General features: G+C 35.1%; 13 protein-coding genes across 13 annotated transcripts; 6 read left to right on the top strand and 7 right to left on the bottom strand.

Moving 5' to 3' along the window:
• Positions 1–1,453: 1,453 nt before the first annotated feature.
• On the bottom strand, positions 1,454–2,898 carry PHYBLDRAFT_72785 (hypothetical protein; the record flags this gene model as incomplete). Its single annotated transcript, XM_018442718.1, has 4 exons — positions 1,454–1,798; positions 2,012–2,226; positions 2,384–2,578; positions 2,658–2,898. The coding sequence occupies 4 exons, from the start codon at positions 2,896–2,898 to the stop codon at positions 1,454–1,456; spliced, it is 996 nt and encodes a 331-aa protein (XP_018299316.1).
• Positions 2,899–4,770: 1,872 nt separating this feature from the next.
• PHYBLDRAFT_72784 (hypothetical protein) lies at positions 4,771–5,100 on the top strand (the record flags this gene model as incomplete). Its single annotated transcript, XM_018442717.1, has 1 exon — positions 4,771–5,100. The coding sequence occupies one exon, from the start codon at positions 4,771–4,773 to the stop codon at positions 5,098–5,100; it is 330 nt and encodes a 109-aa protein (XP_018299315.1).
• A 334-nt stretch (positions 5,101–5,434) lies between these two features.
• Positions 5,435–6,513, top strand: PHYBLDRAFT_138823 (hypothetical protein; the record flags this gene model as incomplete). The annotated part of the gene is made up of 5 exons (XM_018430084.1): positions 5,435–5,702; positions 5,772–5,873; positions 5,930–5,986; positions 6,197–6,390; positions 6,460–6,513. The coding sequence occupies 5 exons, from the start codon at positions 5,435–5,437 to the stop codon at positions 6,511–6,513; spliced, it is 675 nt and encodes a 224-aa protein (XP_018299314.1).
• Positions 6,514–6,601: 88 nt separating this feature from the next.
• PHYBLDRAFT_161888 (hypothetical protein) lies at positions 6,602–7,027 on the bottom strand (the record flags this gene model as incomplete). Its single annotated transcript, XM_018434518.1, has 1 exon — positions 6,602–7,027. The coding sequence occupies one exon, from the start codon at positions 7,025–7,027 to the stop codon at positions 6,602–6,604; it is 426 nt and encodes a 141-aa protein (XP_018299313.1).
• A 609-nt stretch (positions 7,028–7,636) lies between these two features.
• Positions 7,637–8,806, top strand: PHYBLDRAFT_72781 (hypothetical protein; the record flags this gene model as incomplete). The annotated part of the gene is made up of 4 exons (XM_018442716.1): positions 7,637–7,820; positions 7,861–7,926; positions 7,988–8,149; positions 8,232–8,806. 4 exons carry the CDS (start codon positions 7,637–7,639, stop codon positions 8,804–8,806), a joined length of 987 nt encoding a protein of 328 aa, XP_018299312.1.
• A 266-nt stretch (positions 8,807–9,072) lies between these two features.
• On the top strand, positions 9,073–9,801 carry PHYBLDRAFT_104605 (hypothetical protein; the record flags this gene model as incomplete). Its single annotated transcript, XM_018427851.1, has 1 exon — positions 9,073–9,801. One exon carries the CDS (start codon positions 9,073–9,075, stop codon positions 9,799–9,801), a length of 729 nt encoding a protein of 242 aa, XP_018299311.1.
• A 1,643-nt stretch (positions 9,802–11,444) lies between these two features.
• On the top strand, positions 11,445–11,870 carry PHYBLDRAFT_138818 (hypothetical protein; the record flags this gene model as incomplete). Its single annotated transcript, XM_018430083.1, has 2 exons — positions 11,445–11,542; positions 11,600–11,870. 2 exons carry the CDS (start codon positions 11,445–11,447, stop codon positions 11,868–11,870), a joined length of 369 nt encoding a protein of 122 aa, XP_018299310.1.
• A 559-nt stretch (positions 11,871–12,429) lies between these two features.
• On the bottom strand, positions 12,430–13,913 carry PHYBLDRAFT_161886 (hypothetical protein; the record flags this gene model as incomplete). The annotated part of the gene is made up of 4 exons (XM_018434517.1): positions 12,430–12,651; positions 12,723–12,845; positions 13,071–13,427; positions 13,854–13,913. 4 exons carry the CDS (start codon positions 13,911–13,913, stop codon positions 12,430–12,432), a joined length of 762 nt encoding a protein of 253 aa, XP_018299309.1.
• A 1,252-nt stretch (positions 13,914–15,165) lies between these two features.
• Positions 15,166–16,452, bottom strand: PHYBLDRAFT_72777 (Homeodomain-like DNA binding domain-containing transcription factor; the record flags this gene model as incomplete). The annotated part of the gene is made up of 3 exons (XM_018442715.1): positions 15,166–15,296; positions 15,435–15,648; positions 15,976–16,452. 3 exons carry the CDS (start codon positions 16,450–16,452, stop codon positions 15,166–15,168), a joined length of 822 nt encoding a protein of 273 aa, XP_018299308.1.
• Positions 16,453–17,675: 1,223 nt separating this feature from the next.
• Positions 17,676–18,582, top strand: PHYBLDRAFT_72776 (hypothetical protein; the record flags this gene model as incomplete). Its single annotated transcript, XM_018442714.1, has 3 exons — positions 17,676–17,759; positions 17,818–18,123; positions 18,430–18,582. The coding sequence occupies 3 exons, from the start codon at positions 17,676–17,678 to the stop codon at positions 18,580–18,582; spliced, it is 543 nt and encodes a 180-aa protein (XP_018299307.1).
• A 215-nt stretch (positions 18,583–18,797) lies between these two features.
• On the bottom strand, positions 18,798–21,112 carry PHYBLDRAFT_72775 (hypothetical protein; the record flags this gene model as incomplete). The annotated part of the gene is made up of 5 exons (XM_018442713.1): positions 18,798–18,986; positions 19,550–19,998; positions 20,173–20,357; positions 20,475–20,862; positions 20,941–21,112. 5 exons carry the CDS (start codon positions 21,110–21,112, stop codon positions 18,798–18,800), a joined length of 1,383 nt encoding a protein of 460 aa, XP_018299306.1.
• A 1,324-nt stretch (positions 21,113–22,436) lies between these two features.
• On the bottom strand, positions 22,437–22,586 carry PHYBLDRAFT_9989 (hypothetical protein; the record flags this gene model as incomplete). The annotated part of the gene is made up of 1 exon (XM_018444113.1): positions 22,437–22,586. A coding segment is annotated over one exon (150 nt), but the record flags the coding sequence as incomplete, so codon positions are not given.
• Positions 22,587–25,551: 2,965 nt separating this feature from the next.
• On the bottom strand, positions 25,552–26,173 carry PHYBLDRAFT_157097 (hypothetical protein; the record flags this gene model as incomplete). Its single annotated transcript, XM_018433566.1, has 2 exons — positions 25,742–26,173; positions 25,552–25,667 (listed from the first exon to the last, which is right to left on the bottom strand). A coding segment is annotated over exon 1 (416 nt), but the record flags the coding sequence as incomplete, so codon positions are not given.
• Positions 26,174–27,648: the final 1,475 nt, after the last annotated feature.

Here is a 27,648-nt window from a genome sequence, read left to right as displayed (position 1 = left end):
CTTTCTTTTATATTCACAAAATGACTTTTTTTTTAAAAACCAAATTTCTAAAAATTAAAATCTTTTTCCCTTTATTTTTCCTGAAATTGTTTTCTCACTTATCTTTTTATTTTATTTCTACACACTAAATGTGACACTTCCTCTCAAACATAGCTTTACCAAAATTGTTAACTAAATAGTTTTTTCCTTTATTTATAACATACTTCTTTGTAATATTTTTCTTTTCTTGTAGTTATATATTATAACTTCATCTATTTCTTCTTTCACAGCAAAATATTTACATTCTTACCTTACAATAGAAAAATAGAATAATTTCATCTGGATCAAATGTATCAAAAATATAGATAATTGAGCTAATATCATCACAACTTTTGTGATATATCATTTTCGGCAATGATACAATATCATCTATGGTGCTGATGCGTATCATCATAACAATGAGTATATAAAAACTCAATGTAAAACAATTGTCAGTTCGAAAACTATAAAAACTGAATAAATATTGTAGTTATGCTTTACTTATATCAAGTCTATCTCTTTATGTGTTATATTTTGAGGTCTATAAAGAGCTAGCATGTCATATTATTATTTTCACTGGGTTTTTTTATTGGCTACAGAAATGCTTTAAAAACTATCAAAGCAATGATTGTAGCTTTTTTATAGTATAACAAAATAATGATAGTTAGTTTTTTATACATGCTCAAAGTGATGAAACTAGATTTTTTATACATATAAAAGAAATGAAACTAGGTTTTTTTACAATGGAAAAGAGAAACAAAGTATGAGTAGATTTTTATAAACAAGTCTCTTTAGTTTGTTTATTTATTTTACTTTTTTTTTAAAAAACATTGGATTATATATTTTTTGTTTAATTTTGTTTTATTTAATAAGAAAATGTTTTCTAGATAAAGATCCTAATTATGCAACAGTTTTAATACTATAACTATTATAATTGCTAATACTTTTTGCTTGCTATATATAATCTCAAGCCTTCTGAAAGTAAACATGAAATATATACTTTAATACCAGGAATGCTATTAAAAAATGATTAATAAAAAGAAGAATTAGTAAATGATTTAAATTGAAATTTCTTCATAAATACTTTTAAGATGGAGAAGATTTGATATGAAATTGATATAAATATGTTTTTCAGAATTATAAAGATAATAGAGAAGTTTGTAAACTCAGATTTGCAGACACAAGAATGACTTAAACTACTTAATTTGGTCTGTTTATGTAATTATGTCACTTTGTATCACTTGAAATTTGAAAAAGTCATTTTATTTTATCAAAAAATCTGGCAAAGTGAAATCAAATTTTCAATTAATAATATTCCCTCAATTTTTATTCTAAACTGACAGTATAATTTATGATTATATAACTGAAAAAGACTGTAATTAAATCAAATTAAAGAAATATAATTATTGGTCAAGTATACATTTTATTTTGTTTACTATTTTATTTCATTAAAAAACCAATGAACACAAGCACTCCAAGAGCCAGTACTGTCAGCTACAGAGACTAGAGTAGCATAATTGTCTGTAGAGACAAAGTGATGCTTGAAGCAATGATATTCAAGCATCCAAAGTATGAAGGACATGTCAACATTGGAGGAGCCTGAGATGAGATCATTCAAAAAGTCAATGCCATAGAATTTGATGGTGGGAAAGTAGATCTTTCGACTATAAAAGACTGGTACAGAACACTTGTCAATCAGTACAGGGCAAGAAACAAGCAAGAAAGACAAATGACAGGTACAAACAAGGGACATACCAAAGTTGATAACCTTCTTTATCAGCTTATTAGTTTGTTAATATTTTTATCATATAGAGTATACTTTGAATATTCGGGTGTTTAATTCTATATCTTTTCAAAGAAAGAGGAGGAGGCTTGCAAAGCAAATAATAATCATCAAAAGAAGAGTATTTGCAAGACAGAGAAAGCTCAGACTGTTGAGAACTTGTTGGTACATGTAAAGAGAGCCAGACACGAATATATCAGGTCTGCTTACCAGCAGAGACAGCAGACTACCAATCCTAGAGAAGACTCCTCTACCTTTTAGTTGGAACAGACTTCTGTTTGCATGATCAGTGTCATGCATGTGTTGGAGAGATTTCGTGGTGACCTTTCTAACATTATAGACAGAGTTGGAAGCAATAACATTCTTCTTGCCATTGAAAGATTTGAGTGAAAGTTCAATAAAAAAATGACATGTCTGGACAAAGACTTGGTGGCGAGTCAATTGCAAATTGAAGAATCAATCATAAGACTTTTCTCTTGATAATTCTTTTAGTATTAATCTGAAATAAAAAAAAACTTTATTGATTCAAGAGATCATATATATATCTTTCTGAGGTTGGAGGAGCAATACCAAACTTTATACTTGTTCGGTTGCCATTATTGAAACAAACATGAGTGTTCTTTAACAAGGTTCTAACAATGTAGTAAAGTTTAACAGAACAATGTCCACTTCGTTGAGTTTGAGAATACTTTAAAAAAACATATAAACTTCTAACATGAGCAAACTCATGCTCAACTACAATTCGCACAGCAGACATGTTCTTGTTAATGCCTAGGTCTACTTAATTTCATGACACTGAAACAAAGTTATAAAGATTATATATCAATTATGAAAAAGGTTAAATTTATTTACTTACGTCTGTCAAAGGGTACTATCATAAAGTCTGATGCAGTATAAGCTGGATCGATATACAAAAAATAACAAGGGCCATTGTTTATATCTCTGAAATCAAATATTTGATGCATTTTATCCTCTAAATGACTCTCTAGATATAGACACATATTATGTTGGTTGCCTGTCTCAGGTCCCATAATAGAAGAAGTAATACTGTCAGGTATTATCACTGCCTGATACTTAAGACCATGTTCTCTCCACATAAAGCATATTTATTGAGCTGACTAGAAGTATAATAAAGTTAAGACTGCTATTTACTTATATAATGTCTATTATAGACAATAATCTGACCAGCTGTTGGTCTAGCTATTTTATTAAATGTGCCATCAATGAAGCCAACACAGCAATCGACTGGGACTTTTTATACAGATAAAAAAAATAAGATTATTAGTAAAATTGTTAACAGGTAACAAAAGTTTTTCTCACATAATCGCTTTATTGCACTACTAAAACGCGCAAGGTTTTCTTTACAGAATGAATGAGTATCAAACTCTAAAGCTGTATGAAATTTCATATAAATTTTCTCTATCATCCCATTGAATATGACACTGAGAATAGGTACTTGTCTCCTAAATAGCAAGGACAAATCTGCCAAGCAAGCAGAAAAGAACATTCTCCAGAGCATGGTAGTCATACCCTCCATAGTTGGAATAGAAAACTCAGTCTTTGAGCCTTCTCGGAAGTACACTTTGTCACCCAATTGAAGAAGAAAGCACAAAGATGAGATCTGATAATAAAGTCATGCATTAATATTTATAGCTACTGAAAAAAAAACCAGTACATGTACTTCAGACATAGTAAACCTAAATAAGATCTTACAATCTTTGCTAGATAAAGTGTTTATATTCAAACAACCCTGTATATGCAAAGCAATACAGATACGATCAAACTCTTGTTAATACTGTTATGCTATCTCAGCTTCTTCTTCCGTAACATATCCAGATACATGATAAAGTATTGAGTCTGCAATTTCAATAAGACGTTCTATGGCAGACATGACCAAGTTTTATTAAACAAAAGAGAACAGTAATACTACGGCAAAACAGTATACTGTTTTTTAAATAATGTTAAGGGACAGTTTGTATGTTTAGTTGAAATATGCTTCTGACAGCATTTTGTGACAGTGAAAACTTAATATAAAAACTTCTTTGAAAAAATGATTTTTGGGGGGTTTGCATTTTTTCAGTCAGTGTTTTTGTATAACTCTGAAAATTTGAGTCCACAAACTTCTCTAATACCAGTAGTCTTTGAATAGAGATACATTCTAAAAATGAATAATTATTAATATTGTGCATAGTAAAAACATATTTATTAAATATATTGTAGTTAACTTATCAAATATTACTGATTATATGTCTTTGTGCATAATATCAGACATAACTAATAAATTGTAATAAAAATAAATATATATTTATGAGTAAGACAAAAAGATAATTTGAATTTTATTAAAAAAAACTTACAATCATGTTCGAGTAAGATATGATGAGACTCAATGGAAATGAGTAGCAATTGCTAGACAAACAATATGATGAGTAACAGAGATCATTAAAAGAATAATATCTTATTTTGATATATCAGACAGAGTATATCTAAACAAAGAGACACATATTTAGTATCAAGCTATAAAAGAAAGAAAAAATTATAAGTGAAATTGTAAAAACATAAGCAAAAGAGAAAGAAAAAATATATTAACAATAAATGTCGTTAAAAGAAAAAAAAAGAAAAAAAAAAGCCTTTGTCTTAAAATTCAGTTTGACCCTGACAAAATATGTGTTGTGAAAAGTAATACTCCAAAAGAAGATGACCACTATTAAATTGAAACACTAATTTGTGCCTCATTGAGTTAGAGAAAAAATTGTCTAAATGTAGATCAAGTAGTTGGGAGATGTGCTTAAATATCAAATGAAAGATAGAAGGCATTCACAAAGTTGTGGTCGACCACCCTAATTATTGCTCACTGCTTATAGTAACTGCTGAGATTGTAAAAGCCAGTCACTTGCGATCTGTTATATATAATATGAGAACTTTACTAAAATACCATTTGCTTACCCCTTTAACTCTCTCTATCTATAATCATGAATAACAACAACAATAATCAACTCAGTACCAACAATGAAATGCATATTCTTTTGGAGCTCCATAAACAGAGTCTTAAAAATATTTGTGATGCCTTCGAAAAAGAACATGATGAAAATAATGTAGATGATCAAGTACTTAAAGAATTCAATAAGAAAAGACGAAGGGATGAAGAAGTCTTAAACGACATGTGTATGGTTTTTCAAAGAGAACTGGTAAACAAAAAGATGAAAATCTTACAGTTGACAAACTATGACACCTTCTTTTGCATATACGATGATAGCTTTGAACATATTCAGACAATAACTACAAGAAGAAGAATTAATTGACTCAGAAAGGAAACAATCTGGTGGCATATCACGCACCCAAGTTTTGGGTGACACTCCTCACATAGATGATATTGGAAGAGTAGTCAAAGAAAGTATGTTCAAGGAGCATTATCACATTACCTTGTCTACTTTCAAGACACTAGTGAACATTCTTTTGGAAACTGAGCCATACAGAGGATTTGATGAAAGTGAATTGGCTTGGCCTGTGTGAGAACAGATGACAGTTGTTCTCTGGAGATTTTCCAACACTCACTTTGGATATAAAATGGCAAAGGACAAGTTTGGGTGTAGCCATGGAAGCTACAACAATTCTACTGACTGATTTATTCTTGCCATGAGCTCAATTTTAATTGACAATGTCATTATCTGGCCAAACACAATTGAACGAACCCTAAAGATCACAACAGGGTTTGGACAACCAACAAAAAGTGGCAAACAAAGATTAAAAGAAGTAATTGGTGCCATAGACAGAAAGCTTATTTCCATTGAAAAACCAACTACTGCCAACTCTGGTGACAGTTACGTAGATCGCAAAGAAAATATCAGCATGAATTTAACAGCTGTTTGTGATTATAAAAAAATATTTATTCACATTGCAACTGGTACATCTGATAATTACATTAAATGTGATTTTTTCATATGAGATTTATCAAACCTCTGTAATATATTAGGCAGTCTTCATGATACTCATGTGTTAAAATTGGATTGTCTTTATCAGGATCTGATTCACCAAGAACCAGAGACGTGTCTGGAAAACACGTACATAATTGCTGGTAGATTGATGATCATATATATATAAAATGATTTTTTAAATTTGTTATGTTCCTAGATTTGGCATATCCACTGTTACCCCAACTTTTGGCACAGTTCATTGCTGTCCGTGGATGTAGATCCAAAAACCAAGAAACTGTTCTACTTACCATGAAACAGAAACTATATAATGCAGTACAGTCCAGAACTCGACAAAATATTGAAAACACATTCTCACTCTTAGTGCTAAGATAGAAATTTCTGTACAAGCACCTTTACTTGAAGGATGTTGGAAGACTGACTTGAGCAATTATGGCATGCTGTGTTTTACACAACTTGTGTATAGATGCTGATGATATGTGGGAACTTGAAGAGAATGAAGACGATGATATCTTAGGCAATTTTCAAGATTCAGACAATGCAGATGATACTGTCTTTGGGCTGGGAGAAATAGAAAATACTAATCCAATTATGTCTGAAAGAGTGCTTAATGCACTTCTTGCTCAACTGAAAACTGGTGGTGAGCAACGAAGACTGACAGTAATGAATTCCCTTTAAGAAATAAAAGTTATTGATTTATATATTTTTATTGATTGTTATTAGATATAGACTGGAGAAACTGTGCTAAGAGGCCATTCAATCATCTCTGCTCAGCAAGAATAGCATTGTCTTGTAACTGTCTATGCTGCAATTCATTTATATGAGCCTTGATGTACTCAGGCGTAAGCTCCCTGTCTTCCTCATCTCTTGCTCATTTGGTTGCTCTTTGCTCAGATGTCCTGAGCAACTGACTGATGAAGACATCACGCTCTGTGGCCACTTCATCTTGCATTTCCTTATGCAAATAGGTGATAGTACTCAGAATTTCATTTACACTAGTGGGATAACCACTTCTTTCAGTTAACAGCTGAGTGGCTGTTAAAGTCTTCTCATCCTCATTGTCGCTGATAACAGAATTACGATCACTGGCATGATTGTCATTAGTGTTGGTGTTGATGTTGTTGGAAACTACAGCTTCAGAAAGAAATTCAATTTCTCTTCTACCATCTCCAAAGGTGTTTTCCAAAACAATATGCCCATTACTTGAGGTTGTGGTCATGCTTGTTGGTCTTGATGTTCCTGATTGACCAAAGTTCCGAGAGTGAACACTGGGATCATTGATTAAGATCTCTTTCATCTGATCAAAGAAAGCCTATGCAGAGGCATCACAGCTTCTTGCACGACCAGTTTCGTGTCTACCACAATCAGTGCGTAGCTTGTAAGTCTTTGTCAAGTCATTGAACTTTTTGTCACATTTATCACTGTCAATTGTATTCTTAAAGTGATTGTTATTAAAATCCTTAAACTGGTCATTCTGCTTAAACTTGTTGACCAGATCTTTCCAGATTATCCCTTTCAAAGAGCTATTGTTTTTTGCTCTTAGAATTTTGGCGTGAGTATCATTATCTAAGATCACCTTCAGGAACAGTGCAACATGTTGGTCTGTTTTCCACAGATTGTTGCAACCATCATTTGCTACTGTGGTAGAGGTTGACTCTGAACCCACTGCAAAAATGATCCTCTTTCACACAGGGAAATTAAACTAATTATGTGTGAAAAAATAGGGTAAAATTCCATCTCAGTCAGTTTTTGTGAATAAAGTATTCAAAAAGAAGTTTATGTAATATAATTGGCTAGAGAAACTTGTGTATCATTTGAAAATACACAAAACCTAAATAAATCATAGAAAAAACTACTTTATATTTGTCTTCTTTATTGTTAAACACACACATATATATATTTAAAAATGGCACCCAACTGCAACGCAGACAACAAATACAAATGCTACTGCTCAGTATGCAAAGTTCGATATGGAGGATATAACACTGTATCTATCCAGACATTAAAGCGCTATGAAAAAGCCGAGAAAATTGTAGAGCTTATGCAGAACAATATCCATATGCAATATAATTATATTTTTATTTATTTCAGTATAGCAAAAATTAATAAAATAAATTTATTTAACTATAGAGAATGAAATAATCGAAGAGACATTTGAGGTTGAGAGCAATGAAGATACTATGGATTATATCTTTGGTAAAGAAAACTACTTTTTTTGTTTTCTTGCTATTTTGGTCTAATATTAATATTTTGGCAGAATCGAATGACAATGAAGAAGTAAAAACATCCACTCTGACCAGGAACCTACCTCTTTCTGAGTCTAATGCTGTGTTTGGTATTGAAGGTGATGAATACACTGGAAGAAACGATTTTGACAATGAAGAATACGAAACTGACGGTGAAATGAGTGACGATGAAGGTGCATACAGTGTTATAAAGAATATGAGTATCTTAGAAGTTAAAAAAGAATACCAATTAATTCCCCTTTTTTTTTATTATAGATTTTTCTTTTGAGTGTGTTTCCAAATTAGGTTTTGTCCACCGTTTTATTGTGGTTGCAATTATCTTATTTGTCTCATTGTATATCGTTGATGAAGGCATGGTAATATTGATTTTGATTGTCAACAAGGTGTTAGAATTGTTTAATGATTCATTCTGTCTTCCATTGAGTGTTTCTGGACTAAAGCAACTGGCTGGATTTGGTGGTTTAACAAAAGAAATCAAGAAGTATACTGCATGTAGTAAATGCGATATGATTTATGATAATGATGAATTCTTTCCATTATGTTGTACATTGCCTAAGTTTGGTGGTAGCTCTCTGTGTTTCACAACGTTGTTCAAAGCTGGATCCGAGTCAAGAATTCCGAAAAAAGCATATATTTACCATTCAGTCATATCATCTTTGAAAATATTTTTCCATCGCCCTGATTTTGAAAACGACATCGATTCTTGGAACCGTGGCCCCAAGGTGGATGGGATGATATTTGATGTATATGATGGCAAAATGTGGAAAAGTATGTTAGATGTTCGTGGATCCCTTTTGTATATGGTGAGCACTCTATCATGCTCACACTGAATATCAACTGGTTTCAGCCGTTTGACAGGGTGACATACTCATGTGGAGCAATATATCTTGCTGTCAACAACCTTCTGCGCGACATTTGGTTTAAAAAATAAAACGTCATCCTTGTTGAATTGATGCCAGAGCCCAAGAAAGCAAGCACATCTGACATCAACAACTATTTAAAGCCTTTGGTTGATGAGTTGGCATAGCTGTATACAGGTATTAAGATCAAAACTCATCAATGTTCAAATAGTACTACTATCTGAGCAGCCCTTCTCATGATTGCCTGTGATGTACCTGCTGCAAGGAAAGTATGTGGATTCACATCTCATACTAGTACAAATGCATGCCACAAGTGTAAGTATCAATTTTTGAGGTTGGCTAGAACGAGTTCTGTTGATTATTCTGGAATTGATTTCTCAAAGTGGCTCCTTCGCACTAATAATGACAATTGTAAGGATGCAGAGGTCTGGAGAAATGCAACCACGCATGCTGAGAGATATTGTCTCAAAGTTGCAAATAGTGTTTGCTGGTCCAAACTGCATCATCTCCAGTACTTTGATGTTGTCTGCTGCACGATTGTCGATGCAATGCACAATCTTTTCTTAGGCACTGCCAAGAGAATGATGGAGAGATGGGTTGCAGATGGAATAATTGACAATAAAAAACTTGTTGCCATGCAAAAGACAGTTGGGAAGATAGTGTTGCTGCCTGATTACACGTCACTTGGGACAAAGATCGCAAAGGGGTTTCCCTATATAAAAGCTGATGAGTGGAAGTCTTGGTGTCTTGTATACTCTCCGGTTGTGCTTAAAGATGTTTTGCCACTGAACAAGTTTAGGAATTGGATGCTTTTCATCAAGGCATGTCGAATCCTGGTCATGTCAAATATATGTGAAAGTGATATCGCAATAGCCCATAAGTATCTAGAGGATTACTGCAAAATGTGTGAGACATTATACAGTCTAAATCTTCTCTCGCCAAACATGCACCTACACCTACACTGACCCATATTCAATTTAAGTATTTTTTAAAATCCCGATTTTTTTCAATGAAAATATACAACTTCTTTACATCTTTTTATCATCTTAACGTATAGCTAGAGCTCTGAAATAATTATGAGTAATATATATTAGCTATGTAAATTGGTATATGTAATTTATTAGAAAGTTTAATAGTGGGTATGGAATCCATTATTTTTTCTAAGTTCTTTGATTCGATTTGGCATTGACATGCAATGTGCTTTCACTACTTTCTTCGGTATTTTTTTCCATTCTTCTTGAAGAGCTCTAGACAACAAGTGTGAATTCGTTGGCTTTACCCTTCTAGCTCTCAGCTGGCGTTCCAAGTATGCCCACATGTTTTCTATTGGACTCAGATCAGGGCTGTTTGCTGGCCATGTCATCACTGGCAGATTCACCTCTTCTTTGTATTCTTTTGCCAAAATACCTTTATGGCAGGGTGCATTATCTTCTTGGAAAATGAACTTGCCATCTTTCCTTTGCTTAAGGCATCGAAACCAGGGCATAAAATGAAGTTGTAAGAGTCTTATGTACTTCGTCTGATTTAGCGTGCCATCAACAATTACAAGTTTTCCCACTCCACCAGCCCAAATGCACCCCCAGACCATCACTGAGCCTCCTCCGCCTTGTACTCTTGGACGTACATAGCCTCTTCTATATTTCTGTACTGGAGTGCGCCGAACACGCACATTTCCTGCCCTTGGATAGACCATGAATCTGGACTCATCACTCCAGATTACCCGATTCCACTGTTGATTGTGACAACAAGCATCTCTTGCAAACTTTAACCTGTTTTTTATGTGCCTTTCCTTTAGCAAAGGCTTCTTTGCAGCAACACAAGAGCGTAAACCAATCTTTTTTAAGGAGTTACGAACAGTATCCCTCTTGATGAGTACACCTGAAGATTCCTGAATTTCAGCTGTAATCATGTCTAATGTTGCAGTTGGGTTATTGCATGCAATATTTCCCAGAGCTCTCAAATCACAATCATTCAAGAGAACAGGTCTCCCTTCACGTTTTTTGGTAAGGGCAGTACCCGTTTTCTTCACTCTCTCAATAGTTGTTGTCACTGTCATGTAGGGTAGCTCATACTTGTGCACAATCTTAGCCATGGAAATTCCAAAGTCATAAGCACCCACAATCTTGCCTTTCATGTAATCTGAAAGTTCAGGACTCTTTTTATGAGATTGTTTAATGATTTTAGGAGACATGAGAAGATTTGATTGAGAAAAAGAATGAAAAAATAAATAAAAACAACAATGGGTGCTTTTTCTTAAAATTTCTTTTTTGGTAATATACGTAAATTTATTCAAGGTCAGTGTATACCTCCAAGATACAATTCGCGACTTTGGACCTGTTTATGGTTATTGGTTATTCAATTTTGAACGATACAACAGTATCCTAAAAAATATAAAAACCAACAGGAAAACTGGATTCGAGTTGACATATGTAAGACAGTTTGTAGAAGACGTTCATAAGCAAGATATCATCAGCCGTATAATGGAATCCACTGATATACATGCATACCTGGATATCCTTCAAAAATTTACAAAACACCAAAAAAATCATCTTCATCAATTATCTCATATTTTCAATTCCCATTCTCACTCGCCAACTTTATCATTGCCATGCTGGACGTATCAATATCGATAAAAGGCAATGAACTACTCCCACCAACTACATTCCCATTAACAAAGAAACCAATGTTACCAATGTCAACAACAGAGTACAATTGCCTCGTTGAGTACTACTAGGTTGTGTACAATGACAGGACGGTCTCTAGTTGCAAGAATGACATGACGAGTTCAGCATTTGTAAACAATCAGATTGAAGTCATAAAGTCCATTGAAATTTTAGGGCAAGTCTACAAGGGATGTAATGGCAATGGACGTGGTTCCTACATCCAGACTTTGTTTGAAGAAAATAGCATAAATGCTTGCTATGGTTATGTTGGTGAGATTCAGTACATTTTCGTTCATTCATTCACACCCACAAACTCTCTCACAACACTCTACAACCACAATCATCAGCATATCTTTGCTTTTGTCAAATGATACAAAACAATATCTGACATCCATAGGCAACCCAAAGGCATTAAAATATACCAAAATGACTTCTACTCTTTGGACTTTCAATCTATTCTCCCAGTCCATCGTACCCTTCTGCCAGTCACAATTGTTGACTACAAGACAACAAGAAATGTCAACAAGAAGATGGCAATTCCTTTGCTGCAAAAAATATATGCTTAATTCCTTTTATTTTTATTTATTATTTATTTTCTATATTTATTCTTTATCTTATTCTATTTTACTTTGTTAATTAATATATTTCTCTATTTTTTTTTATTTCTATTTAATATCATTTTTGCTTTTAGTCTGGTTATATATCAATCAAGCGCAAAAACCGCATGTGTTTATGAAGCAAATAAAAATTATTGTTTAATTGCCCATGGGGGGAGCGACGAAATCAGGTGATGAGAGACAACAACATTCTTTTCCCCTGATTGAAGTCTAAGCATTCTTGCCCTCGATTTCAACATCGACTTATCTGAACAAGTTTGTACTGCTACAAAGTCAACAATCTCTAAGAAATGGTTCAGCTATATTTATTTCATTAGATCTTTATTTTATCATCGGTGCATAACCAAAAATAGTTTATCTCATTGCTTCTCCAGCTGGGACACTTAATCCGAAGCACATGTACAGTTGCAACGTTCATGTCTTCCACGTCAGACTCACTATCTGACATCTCAGAAAGAAGTCCAACTTCAAGGCCCATCTCATTGTCAATCAACCTCCAGTTTGTCAGGTACGTATGCGTATGACAGGCAAGAATCTAAAAAAATGTAAGATAAATAAAATATATTTTTAATAAAACACTTTTTTTTATAATAACTTCTCTAATACAACTGTTAACGCGTGCATTGCACCGTCTTGTTGCATCTTGTTGCATTGTGGAGTGAGCAGAGCAATGGTGTTGCTTGTAGTTATTTCGGATTTTTGATACCACCATGCTGGACCAGAAATTTCCTACACATGGTTACACAAGAACGTACTGCCAAAGATAATCAACGAGCGCAGCATTTTTGGGATGGTCTATGTGCTAATTGACGTTCCATCTTCTTCTTGCCTCATTCTCAGCAATGACAGAAGAGTCTCTGGACTTCAGGTTCCTTTTCTAGACCTTTCCATTAATCAATGCCTAAATACTATTTGTTAGATCATTATTCACTATATTGGATCAAATATATTTACCAAGATCACAGAGCTCATTTCCTGCTCAGACATGGCTGGTACAGGGAGAGAAGACGAAGGGGCAAGGGCTGGCAAGCTTGCTGGCATACTCTCCTGCCGAGCAGCAGCACCAATGTTTCTTCTCTGGCCATCCATCAGCTTGCCTACCTTGCAGTCCATCGATGCAAGCTGCGTGATAATGCCCTTTAAGTCCAAGGACATCTGATTCAGGCGCTCATCACTGCTGGAAGCAGGTACTGGCTGAGGGGCAATTGCATGTCGTCCAACACGGCCAGCTGTAACCTGAGAAAGAGAAATACTCTCTCCACTGGAGGTATATCTACGTCTAGGGTTTCTTGGTGTGTGTGAGGTCATTTTCTATATAAAATTTTAAAAAATGTAATAAATATATTTTCTAAATTATTACTATTGTTATTTTCTGATGGGTTAAATATACTTATACATATAAAGTAAGATAAAAGCGTTGCACAAGTAAGAAAGGGATTGCTATAAAATATCAAGTGAGAAATGTCTTTTCTTTTATCATCGACAGACTTCTTGCAACTAGGAAAATAATATGTGTTACTATTAGCTTTAGATATTTTGATTTGGCTCTTGGTGTATTTCTATTAGGTTAAACAATATTTGGGTCTTCCGTTTTAATCCTCTATTTCCTTTTTCGGTTTTTTCTTCTTTTTTCTCTTTTTTTCTTTTTTTTCAGTTTTTTTTTCAGTTTTTTTTCTTTTGTTTCTTTTGTTTCTTTATTTTTCTTCCTCCTTTTTTCTTCCTTTTTCTTTCCTTTACTATTTTTGTTTTTATTGGAGGACTTGAGTAAGCAGTTAATATGTAATTGAATATGTTCATTATACTTACTCTCTGTTTATTTATTTATATGCATTTCTAGCCCTGCTAATAATCTAATATTGTTAAGCATACTTCTTTACATTTTGATAATTTTATTTACGCGGCTTGGTATATTTCTGTCTTAAACAAAAGGTAAAAAAAAATCGAAAAGGTTTTGACTCTTTGTTAATTTGCTTTTTATTTTTTAAAAGGTATATGTCTTGCATGTAATTGCAAATGACTACTACAGTAATGTGCCTGGTAAGCATGAAAAAGAGTATAATATTTGTTTTTATACTAACTTCATTTTTTGTTGATATTATTTATTTAAATATATTAAAATATTAGCCTGGTTCTTTATTTTGTTTTCAAAATACTATCAATGCTGTTTATCTTGGTAAGTTCATTTTTAATTCTAATGTTTATTTTTGTTATTTGAGACATTCTTTACAACTGTCTTTTATAAAACAAATACGACAAGCACAATGTTACTGCACTTATTTGTAAGTATGCATATTTTCTTGAAATAATATAATACATCTTCTTTGATATTTTAATTCATTTTTTTCTGTTTAGTCAATGATACAAATCATATTTCTGGCAGTCTGTTCAGCAGTATATCTAAAATACATTTTTATTCTTCATATTATTAGACAATAACTTCTAGTATATATTTTACGCCTTTATCAAGGATAGTCTAACTAATCTCGCAATAATTGAGAGTTAGCTATAAAATATATTATTAAGCAATATAATCCAAGATTGTTTTTTTACAAAAATAAAAGCCCTATTCGTAAACTATTCTCCTAAAACTATTTATAAAGAAGTGTGAGAAGATTATTTTTCAGTCAATCAAATGAATGTATTGTACTTTGTCCAAAATATAAGATCCAATAGAATTACTTAAATTTGGAGTAAAGACATGTTTCCCCTATCATGAAGAAATGTTTCTATCTGTCTTTTGTGTTCCTAAAGAAGAAGAAAATGTAATGTTATATATAAAAAACTTTTATTTTTTTTTGCTTTAAGTTTCTAAGCTGGTATTATATGTAAGAAACATCCAATTAGTCTCAGTCATTGGACCAATCAGAATCCCTTCCGACCATATTGTTATTAGACCAATCAAATCAATGCATCCATTTTATTAGAGAGAACACTCATAGCACCAATCATCTAATTATCCCTCACAATTAGCAGACATAAATATTTGTATAAATACTCGTAGAGCTTGATCATAGAAAGATCAAGTGAACAACTTCTTTAATAAAGGAATCTATCTATATTTCTCTCTCTGTTTTCTCTGTCCTTGTCTCTGTCCAGATCGGTTCCTGATATTATAAGGTAGATCTACACTTGTGCCGAATAAATAACAGTCAGATTCCTTGATTTCTAGTCTCAAATAAACTACATATCAACTTCTTTACATTATATCTTCTAAAAAAACTCGACTAAATAAAGTGAAACTTCGTTTTATTATAGATATAACTATATATATTATAGAAATAAAAAAATAAGATAGGATCTTATATGTGATATGATCACCACAAGCTTTTATAACTGCTTGAACTCTATCCAGCATACTTGCTACAAGAGTACAAAGAAGTCCTGGATCAAGTCTCTCCCATTTCTGAAGAATACAAGCCTTGAGCTCTTCAACATTGGCTTTTAGAGCATGCCAGACGCGCTCAATGGGGTTCAAATCTGGACTTTGTGATGGCCAGTAGTCAAAACATTTAATTTCCCAACGGTTTTTCCACTACGTCATATAAGACCCAGTATGGCAACTAGCACCATCTTCTTGGAATATAGACATGGTGTCCTGTTCATCATTCAATTTCTTATACCAGGGATTGAAGTTCTTAGACAAACAATTGACATATGCATCTTGATCTACTGACCCTTCGAGAAACAATAATGGTCTGAGACCACCAGCTCAGAAACAATCCCACACCATCACAGAACCCTTTCCATACTTCTCTGTTGTTAGTGTATGCCATTCCTGATGTCTCTCCCCTCGCTTACGAATTACGGCTGGGTCAGAATCATTGCCCTTCAGCATAAACCTCAACTCATCTGACTATACCACCCTACTCCAGTCCTCAATCCCAAAGCTGGCTCTAGCTTTGACCCAACACAACCGATTCTTCTTCTGTTCACAGATTAAGTTTGACTTAGAAACAGGGGTGTAAGAACCAAAGCCTTTGGCCTTAAGATATTGGATAACTGTGTCTCTACAGATGATGACACCTGCAGCTGCCATATTCCTTTGATGATATGCATAACTCTCAAAAGGGTTACATCTCACGCTTAAGCAAAGGCTTGTAACATCCGTGACACTAAGTTTCTTAGGTCTCCCAGGTCTGGTCTTTGGTTTTGTAGTACCAGTTTCTTCCCAACGTTTGATAGTGATGTTGATTGTTGCTCTAGGGATACCTATGTGGTTTGCGATCTCAGTTGGAGTATTTTTGGTTTTATATAGCCAAATAATGCCACCATGCTCAAACTCTGACAATTCACATCTTTTTGAAGGGCTTCTGGTTCTTTTATTTCTTGATGACATGAGTGATTTAGTTTTAAGAAAAGATTCTGCAAAAGGGAGAAAAAATGGTGTGCTCTAAAAAGAGGTGTATTTCTGGGGAAGTGACAATGTTTTATCTTGTCAGAGTGTATATGACTTTATGAGCAGAATTCTTTCTACAGAACTATTGTATTCATTATTTAAGATAAAGAATAAATGCACACTAGACTCAAGATTGTTTAAATTACAGGGGAATTTAATTCTTTATATCAGTATTCCACCTTCTTTCATATAGGGTAAACCGAGCAATTTTTCCAGTGACCCAAGTTGCTTTCTTTGCCATCGTCACTTTCTAGAGCTTCGTCCTCCTCCAGTTTGCCAAGACCTCTTGGTTCAGAATCTGTCACATTTGAAGCAGTGTTCTGATCCTGGTTTGGCAGAGGTAAGTTATCAGTAACAGGGGTTGTTACTTCAACAAATTTGAAAGTATGCATGTTGCAAGATAAAGTCAAGAAGTATTGATTAAAGAAAGAAGTAAATGTTTGAGAAATAAATTATTATCTCAAAATAAAGGAAGTCAAGTCTGTCATAACTTAAAATATTTCGTTAATTAAGATTTTCTTAAAAGGAGCAAGATTTAGTGCAGCCTCTGTCTTTTGCTGGGGATGCACTTAAATCTGTTGCCTATTTTTGAAATAAAAATTTTGTCTAAAATTGGGAAAAAAAATCAGTCGACTGCCAAAAAAAATTGGTTGACCACAACTATGTGAACGTCTAGTGAGTTAATCTGCACTGCGTATCCTCTTTACTAGTATGTGAATTTTAAATATGATATAACAAGTGTAGTGAATTATACAATATTAGTTGAAAATTATTAATATTTATTTTATTAACAGAAAATGATAAAGCATATTTCTACTGTTCCCTGCTGACCCAACCTACGTATGAATGCTGTTCTTAATAGCATAATTGCAAGTGTTGTTACTCCAATTAATACACTAACTCCAGAAGTAGCAGTTGTCACAGCCCCTGAAGTTCAAGTTGCTTTGACACCAATGGAGCACATTCTTATCTTATTGGCAGCCAACAATATGTCAATGTAATTTTTGTAGAAAAATGCAAAAAAAGTGACTGATGTAATAAATCATTTGAAGGATGGCCTGGATTTGTCTAACAAGACAAACGAATTTTTGAAGAACTCCATCCTTTAGCTCATGACTGCAAATGCTGAAATAAAAAAGACAATAACCAGCTAAAATTCCATGATGCCTTCTGTTGTATCAGTGAATTCTTCTTCTTCCATAGATGATGATCTTGATCTTGAAGTGAAATATCATCCCTTGATTTCTGTAAGTAAATTGCTAATAATAACATTACTGGTTAATATATCTCATATTACTTTTATAGCAACTTATCAATAGTTATATCAAGAAACCAAACTTTGTAAGCACAGACCTACTTAAGGTCGCAGAGAATAATAATAGATTAGCATGGTCAATGACTGGCACGTATGGCAATAAGTACAACAAGGCACTTGCGCTGGCTCTCTTCAAGTATCTGAGATCTCAAAGATGTTACACAAATGTTTCAAAGAGTGTCACTAAGAATATAATAAAGAATCACTACCAAAATCAAGTGCGAGTCTTCCAAACCTCAGCAGAGAAGATTATGGCTAGAAATAAAGGTGGAAGAAAATGCAACAGAAAGAAGACTGTAAGTTTTAAAATAAAGTTAATTTACTATTGATTTAATGATTTAATACAATATTTGTTGGTAGCTTCTTGACCGTCATATTATCACGTAACAGACATATACAGAGACTATTCATGATGACATGAATCGATATGATTGCAGAAATATTCTTTCTATTGACGTGATGTCTGATGGCAAGTTGGATGGAGATAACGGAGTGCAGACATATCGTTCCAGCTAGAGAGCTGATGAGATAATATTAAACACCCATCTATGTTTTAAAGAAAATAATAATACTTTATTAATACTATTTATTCTTTAAATTAGCTCCACACATTTATTACTAGTATTGATAAACTTACTGTCATCTGTTTGAAGAAAAATTCAGAAAGCTTGAAAAAGTGCATCCCTTATGAGAAAGAAGTGAGCATTCACAAGAATTTGACAGTCACTTTACCAGATTGGTGCTTTTCAAAATAAATCATTTTTTTCTTATCCACTATTTTAGAGCCTTTTTTTCTACTTGTTTATGTTTACAGATTAGCATGATATATACATATGTATGTATAGCATGCCAAGTACAAACAAGATGTTATAGAAACAATAAAAAAGAAACATGCAGCTATATATAAATTAGTCTTTATTAATATATATATATATATATATATGTAGATGTTTTATTTTTGCATATGAATCTAAACATATATTTTTTGTGGCAAAGAAATTACACATATCGGAACTTTGCCTTCTAGACCAAGGTGCTTGCCTACTGTGACTGGATAGCAGATTATATGCACTGGGAGAATGCTGGTCATGCTGTCATCTTCGAACCCCACCTCATTCACCTCAACTCCTTCTCCTGCTCTGGGCGGAAATAAAGCTTCCTTGTACCATTGTATATGTTGTGGTAGTTGAAGTTTTTGAAGTTGTTAAGAAGAATTCAAGGTTTGAAAGTGAGGAACGAAGATCCGTGAGAACTTGTGTAGAGTTTATTTATTGAGAAAAGATTTGATATCAAAACTTGACAACGTTTCTACACTGAACTACTACTGCTATTTATATTATTTTAGATTGGGAAAATTATATGACTGGGGTCAGGTAATCGATCCTATCTGAACTTTAATCAAAGCAATGTGATCTTGGAATAATTAATGTATGATTAATTATATAAATGTGTGTAATCCCAATGAAGTATTAACATCGAAAGTAAATGTGTTTATGAGTTATAATTATGCTTATAATAATTCACTGATGTATCTCATATTATAGTGATATCATCATATAAAATATAAGCACTATCATACATAATAAACCTGTGTATTAAATAATAAAGTAATTGGTAGACATCTTTGACTGGAATAGCTAAGGTCTTATATAATTTCCTTCAGACTTATTCTCAATTACAGCAGTAGTCAATACTTATTTACAACAGTACATATGCAAATACATGCTGGCTCGCATGACTAGCAAACGATTTTACAGCAGTATTGACAAAGAGATACTGAATTTGGCCTGCGTATGGCTTGATACTTCTACCATCACTTGTCTCAAACAAGGCTTGCATTAACGACCTGCGCTGATTCTTTGTTTTGCTCTTATAGATTTGTCTGAGAAGATCGATTGATTCAAATATCTGTATCCAATTGTTAACAAAATTATTGGAATGATCAGCCTGACAATAATAAACAAGAGTTTGATTATTATATGTCTTGCAATAGTATTCCAACAAATACTCATAATTGGATTGATCCATAGAAATCTCCCTCTTTAGAGCTAAAGGAAGTGTGGAAGATGGCAAAGGCTCGTTTCCCTTGACAATATCAAAGTTGATCTCAGAAGAATCAAGAAAAGCATTGATATCGAATTGAATTGAGGTGACAGTGGAAGTAGAAGTGGCTATGGAATTGGTAGTGGATGCAGTGAGCTCAAGGATGATTGCCAAATGGTCAGATCAAATAATTGGCAAAGTTTGGCAAATAAGATCTCCCTGAAATGCTTCCTTAAGATACTTCTTCATATAGGTTTCCTCGAACCCATCTTTTCTATTCGTTGCATAGTTTTTCAAGATACCATTGCATCTTTCAAAACTAAAAAGCCAATAGCCATAAACTGGGTCAAAGTTCAGTACAGTCTCTTGCAGATGAAGATGGGGATATATGTTTGGCAAAAGGAATGGGACTTTATACAACTTCTCACACTCTCTGCAGAAAGCCTCCAAAGATTGATGAGCTTCATCAAGGTAAGCCATGGATATGCTTGGCATTGAAAGGTACTGGCATGCATTGCCAAACGTTGCCCAGTTACCGAGATGAGCTTCAGGTAGATGACCACGCAGGAGAACAAGAAAGTACATTAAGCACCAAGACTTTCACTCGTTGGCCTTCATGAATGGGAAGTCCCACCCAATCTTTGTTCCTAATGGCATATAGTCCTCTGGTAGTACAAGCTTGTTAGCATCCAACTGCATTTCGGCCAAGTGTGCATCTGTGATGAGACCTGAAGATCTCCATTTCTTTATTAGCATCTTTGCTGTTCTGAGATACAGGTTATGTATCGGATCGATGACAGTACACTCCATGAGATTAAAGTAAACCAGGTCATGCAATTCTGACCATCGGACACCATTTTCCCTCTCCAATCTATTTCTCTGTGCATTACTGCTAAACATTCTCCACAACTCAGCACCACAACAGTTTTTGGCATCAGTGCGATGCACCCACTCAGAAAACACAAACCCAGAGTAGTCCACAGCATTGGAGTCTGGAAGGCAAGGAAACTATTGATTGCACTTATTGCATGCAAATGTGCTTGAGCGGAAGAAAAACCCACAAGTCTTACAGGCAGCAGGAATGTTGCAGGCAACAAGAAGAAGAGCAGCACAGACAAGAGCATCAGATGGGCACTGTGCAGTAAACATAACCACACTGCCATATAACTGATTGAGTTCCACAACAAGGGGACGGAGGTAGTGATTGATCTCATTTGTCTTTGCTTCCTTTGGCCCTTGCATGAGACCAACAAGAACAGCATTCTCCTTCTTGTACTATTCTGATCTTGGCAAGTTGTTGATGCAAAGATATATTGCCCCACAGAAGTAAGTGACCCTATCAAAAGGTTGAAACCAATTGATATTCATGGTAAGCATAGTGGATCGCTCATGATTCACAAATGGTAAATCATTGCCATCCTTCAGACTGTGTAAGGAACCTCTAATTGGTCTTGACCTTTAGACCAATCATAACTGATTCCGTTTTTTATATTCTCTGACTAATCAAATCATTGTATTCATTCCCATAGACAGAACACTTATAACATCAATCATAATTATATCTTATAAATAGCAGACATAAACATATTCATATAAATATCAGTAGAGCTTGATCATAGAAAGATCAAGCAAACAACTTCTTTAATAAAGTGTTGTGGTGGTTGAAGTTGAAGAAGTTTTTAAGAGGAAGAATTCAAGATTTGAAATTAGGAACGAAGATTCGTGAGAACTTGTGTAGGTTTTGTTTATTGAGAAAGATTTTGTATCAAAGTTTGACCCGGTTCCTACACTGAACTACTACTGCTATTTATATTGTTTTGGATTGGGAAAATTATATGACTGGGGTCAGGTAATCGATCCTATCTGAGCCTTAATCAGAGCAACGTGATCTTGAGATAATTAATGTATGATTAATTATATAAATGTGTGTAGTCCCGATGAAGTATTAACATCGAAAGTAAATGTGTTTATGAGTTATAATTATGCTTATAATAATCCACTGATGTATCCCATATTATGGTGATATCATCATATGAAATATAATCACTATCATGCATGCTAAACCTGTGTGTTAAATAATAAAGTAATCGGTAGACACCTTTGACTGGAATAGCTGAGGCCTTATATTATTTCCTTCAGACTTATTCTCAATTACAGCAGTAGTCAATACTCATTTACAACATTATCCTCCACCAGATTCAACAATACCTTTTGTTGATTCGGCAAAACATCTCATCTTAACTATTTATTAATTTGTCGAATTGCTCAATTTCATTTGGGTCAATTACGCTCATAATTTTTTTTTATACTTCAAGAGATCTGCACTGTAAACTCAGCTCCGTGGATTACGTGTTTATTTTATCAAATTTTTTGTTGCTCTTCTTTTGGACATTCTTTCTTCTCTACTCAGTGCGGTAGGAAGCTTACTTCCATTGTACTCTTCAATGCGATTCCTTTTTATTTTACCATCATGTCTTGGAATTTGAACTGTTTTCTTTAATGAGGCTGCACTCTTATTCACTAATTCCGTGGCTCTCTCATTCTCTAAACGTTCGATTTCTCTGACCTTCTTCCAATACTTTTGTATTATTGTGGGATTGGTAAAATCGTTAGCCATTTGCCATGTGTTTGCCCGTTCACCATAACCAACCCATTTTACCAGATATTCTCTTTCACCAGCAGCACCACGATGATCGCGAATGTCTTCAACTTCATAGAGCTCATTCTCAATTGTAGATTCATCGATGGTAACCATCTTGAGTTCTGAGGGTGTGTAATTTCGGTGCAACAATTCTCCTTGCTCATCCTTTAGTTCATACGATCCTCCTTTATTTCTTCGAACCACTGTATAAGGACCTTCATAGATTGGTGCCAATTTATTTGGACGATGTGGTAATCTGACCATTACGTGTGTTCCTTTGGGGATGTCTATTAAGATGATCGTATTTCTTTTTTAACTCTTCGTTGATCCGCAAGACTCTTTCGTTTATGGCAGGGAATATTATTTTATCCATATATTCAATCTGCTTCTCCAATTCATCAATTGTTACCGTGTTTTTGGGAAGAGAGAATTTTGCTTTATCACCATACTCATCAGGTACATTAACTCTGCGAGCATACATTAGTGAAAAGGGTGCACTCAGTGTCTTTTGAGGAATATGTCTGTTTATGCATAGCTGAACAATTGGTAAATAGTGACACCAGTCATTGCTGTTCGCTCTCATCATTTTCCGTACAGTATTCTCTGCAACTTTCACACTGGCTTCAGCAATACCATTTCCTTGTGGATGATATGCCGTTGAATATCTTCGATCAATACCAAGCTCTTTCGATAGGCTTGCCATTAAAGAATTTCTAAATTCCAACCCATTGTCACTTTGCATTACTTTGGGAAAACCATAATCTCCAAATATTTTTATCAATGCCTTAGCTATTGTTGTCGAGTTTTTGTTTGGTAATGGTCTCAAGATGATATACTTGGAACAAACATCAACTAACACTAGCATATACGTGTGACCATCCTCTGATACTGGGAATTCACCGCATAAGTCAATTGCAACATGATCAAATGGTCGGAAAGCTACAACATTGGTCAATGGGTGATATCCTCTTTTGCTGATGTTGTGCTTCTGACATTCAGAGCAAGAACGAATAATCTCCTTTGCTTCTTCATATATATTAGTCCAATGTAATCCTTGAGAGTGAAGATCATTCACCATAGCTTGACTACCAAAGTGACCAAACGAATGTGCTTCTTTTAACAAGCCATTTCGCTTTTCTTCAGGAGGCGACATATAGTCGGAAGTCTCTGATACATTTTCGATGAGTTGTGTAGCAAGTACATTTAGCACTTTGTCCTTACTGTACTTTTTCTTACGAATAATAACTTTATCTTTAGATTGCAAGTGTTTTGTTCTGATTTTTCTCAATCCATCATCCTCCACCAGCTTGTAACTATCCTCTGGAGGATACAAGCGACTCAACAAGTCTGGTAGTTTATTCAACAAACCAGGAATATGGACCACCTTAAAATCAAAGTCAAGAAGTGTCTCAATCCAGCCAATTATCATGGGATTAGCAATTTTTTGTGTGTGAAGATAAGTGAGTGCTTTATGATCAGTAAAAATGGTGAACTGTCGGCCCCATAGAAATGGACGGAATTTATCAAGCGCCAAAACGACTGCATACAATTCTCTTTTGGTGGTGCTCCATCGCCGTTGGGATGGGCTCAGGGAAGTTGACACAAAACTAATATACTTATCACGCCCTTGATCGTCGCGCTGAAAAAGCAGGCAGGCTACTCCATAAAGGGAAGCATCTGTGGCCACATACATTTCACGTGACATATCTGCGTAATGAAGAATTAAATCCTGATGCAGTATGTCCTTTAATGCTTTAAAGCTTCTTGTCTGCTCATCTGTCCATAGCTCAGCTACATTGTTGGCATGACTTAATCGTGAAATAGGTTCAGCCACCTTCGAGATCATGGGAATATAGTCTCTGAAGTAATTAATCAAACCCATAAATTGCTGAATTTGTTTCGCAGTTTTAGGAATAGGCCATTTATCAACGTTTGTCAACTTTCGCTTATCAACCTTGGTGCCTGTCTCATTGACGACAAAACCAAGCAATCGCACTGAATGTTGAAACCAGACACATTTATCAGAGTTTAGAATCAACTTCGCCGATGTCAATCTATCAATCACTATTTTTACATCCTTAACATGCTGCTCAAATGTTTCGCTAGCCACAATACAATCATCAACAAAATTCTGCACACAGTCAATTTTATCAAACAAAGTTGCCATGACATGTTGAAATTGTGATGTAAGCATCTTCAAGCCAAAGCAGCCTTTAATGAAGCTATATTGTTGCCCATCTAAATGAGTGAATGTTAATTTATGAACATCTTCAGGTGCAACTTTGAAACGATGGTAGGCATTCGATAAATCCAATGTGGTGAAAAATTTCTTTCCACTCAAATTCTGGAATATCGTTTGGATTTTAGGAATTGGATAGTTGAATGTGGGAGGTAGGATCTGATTCAATAATCGCACATCTAGACAAACTCGGTGACTCACAATCTCTCCAGCTTTGTTTCTTTTAGGCACAAGCAACATAGGACTGTTGAAGGAAGTATTGGTCTTGGACTTGACAATCGTGCCTGTCTCAAGCCATTCTTTTACTTGTTTATCAAGTGTTGGTCGTAGAGCATGGGGAATAGGATATTGACGTCTATAAGCTGTGGCGCCTTCTTTTGTGGGTAATCTAATTAGAGATTCTGATAAAGGACAAGAGGACTCGACTGGGATTTTCTTATTTTCATCCAGTGAGGCCTGAATTGACTGAATAAATTCTGCTCGCTGTATTTCCGTACCAGCTGGCGAATTATCCGGTTCAAACTTTTTCTCTTTATCGATATTTAGATTCTCATACACAGCGGCATAGTCTTTAGCGTTATCTGAATGAATATATTCTCCTTCGATATCGTATGCAACATTAATCAATCCGATGTTCATTTTTGTTAAGATATCTCTTCCAAGAAGAATATCAAAATTAAATCCTGTATTAAACTCTAACACCTCGGGTGCATGCTTAAACGTAATTCCATTCACATATTTAAAATTTAAAGGATCAGTTTTTCCCAATCGCTTAGTACCACTATTCTTTGACAAGAAAGTGAAGGAACCATTTGATGAATTTATTTTATTTATATTTAAATTTTCATTCAAACATTGTAAACTAATGAAAGTGCGTGCACTGCCAGTGTCAATCATTCCAAGTAGTTTGTGGTTCTCTACAATAATAGGAGTGGTTAGATTAAATGCATCATTGGCTTTAACCCTTCTCTCAATTTTGTCAAGTAGGTACTTACAGTCGAAAGACATGTCTTCGAGTTCCAAGTCGACACTGTCTTGGATCGCCTTGAGCACTTGCTCAGACTTCTCCTTGGCAGGGACCTGCGAGACCATCAGGACTGGCTCACTGTCCTTACAGACGTGGCCACGGAAGTAGTTTTCTCCACACCGCCTGCAGGGGTTGCGCTTGGTGGGGGCAGCTACTTTGGCCTTGTTGTTGGCCAGGGTGAAGCATTTGCTCGACTCATGTGTAGTATTCTTACCATGGTGCGAGCAGAAGAAGGAACGCTCCGGCTTACTGATTCGGTGCTGCTGGTTGTTGCTGGAGTGCACCTTCTTGCGAGGATACGCCTCCATTCTCTTCTTTTCCATTCTCCTCTCAGTGTGCATGTTGGCACCAGGAATGAGCTGGGTAGCTTCGGCATACATGCGATTGTCGTCGCCAAGGATGTCTCTGCCAATCTGCGTCAACTGCTCCACAGTCCAATCTCTTTTGGTCTCGCCATTGAAGTCCAATCTGGTCATGGTGAGCCGCAAGAGTGTCTGTACTTGCCTAGTCAAGGAAGCGAGGAAGCGGTCGGCAACACGAGCATCGTTTTTGGGGAGGCCGGCATCATACACAGCCTGAAGGAACTTCTTGGAGTAATCTCCAATCGACTCAGAAGGAAGCATTACCATGGTAAATACCTCTTTTACCGAACGGGATGTCACCAAGCGCGATCCATGTCTTGCTGTAAAGCAGATCTTGGCCGCATTCCAATCTACACACTTCTTCAAATCCATCTCTACCCATCCATCGTCACTATGAGGCAAGCAGAGCGGCAAAAATCTCTTCCAAACTAGTTCAATGTCCTGAAGGGACGACTCAATAACCTTTTGGAAGGTGCGAAGGAAGTGGTCTACTGAGTGAAAGACCTCTTCATTTGGGAAGGATCTAATCACATCGTCTGCCAACTGGAACTTAGGAAGATCTCTTCTATTAAGAGTCAACCCTCCAGTGCGACTGCTCTTCTCTACAACTTTCACAGAAGGCGAAAGGTACTGACTGCATGCTATTTCTATATCTATCATTTCTTTGACGCGTCTGACCTTATTAAGGGCTAATTCAGCTGCTTGCTCATCGTTCATAGCGTGAGCAGCGCTGACAGCCTCTACATGCTGTTGAAGTTCTAGTCTAAGTTTCTCTGACAAAGACAAGACTGTTGTAGCAGCATTCGCTACCAAGGGACGAAGGGGAGAGGGAGCAACAAATTGTCCAGGGGTGGAGCTGGCAAAGGAGATGTTGTCACTCAGACTGGCGATGAGGTCCTCCTCAGTCATGACGGACATGGCATCCTCATCATGAGCAGGGATGATGGCGGCGGGATAGTTCTCAGCAGAGGGGTTCATGGTAGTTCACGAAAAAAAATGTTGTGGTGGTTGAAGTTGAAGAAGTTTTTAAGAGGAAGAATTCAAGATTTGAAATTAGGAACGAAGATTCGTGAGAACTTGTGTAGGTTTTGTTTATTGAGAAAGATTTTGTATCAAAGTTTGACCCGGTTCCTACACTGAACTACTACTGCTATTTATATTGTTTTGGATTGGGAAAATTATATGACTGGGGTCAGGTAATCGATCCTATCTGAGCCTTAATCAGAGCAACGTGATCTTGAGATAATTAATGTATGATTAATTATATAAATGTGTGTAGTCCCGATGAAGTATTAACATCGAAAGTAAATGTGTTTATGAGTTATAATTATGCTTATAATAATCCACTGATGTATCCCATATTATGGTGATATCATCATATGAAATATAATCACTATCATGCATGCTAAACCTGTGTGTTAAATAATAAAGTAATCGGTAGACACCTTTGACTGGAATAGCTGAGGCCTTATATTATTTCCTTCAGACTTATTCTCAATTACAGCAGTA

Source organism: Phycomyces blakesleeanus (assembly GCF_001638985.1).
Source record: "Phycomyces blakesleeanus NRRL 1555(-) unplaced genomic scaffold PHYBLscaffold_1, whole genome shotgun sequence".
Classification (NCBI taxonomy): Eukaryota; Fungi; Mucoromycota; class Mucoromycetes; order Mucorales; family Phycomycetaceae; genus Phycomyces; species Phycomyces blakesleeanus.
This window is presented reverse-complemented; position numbering and strand designations above follow the sequence as displayed.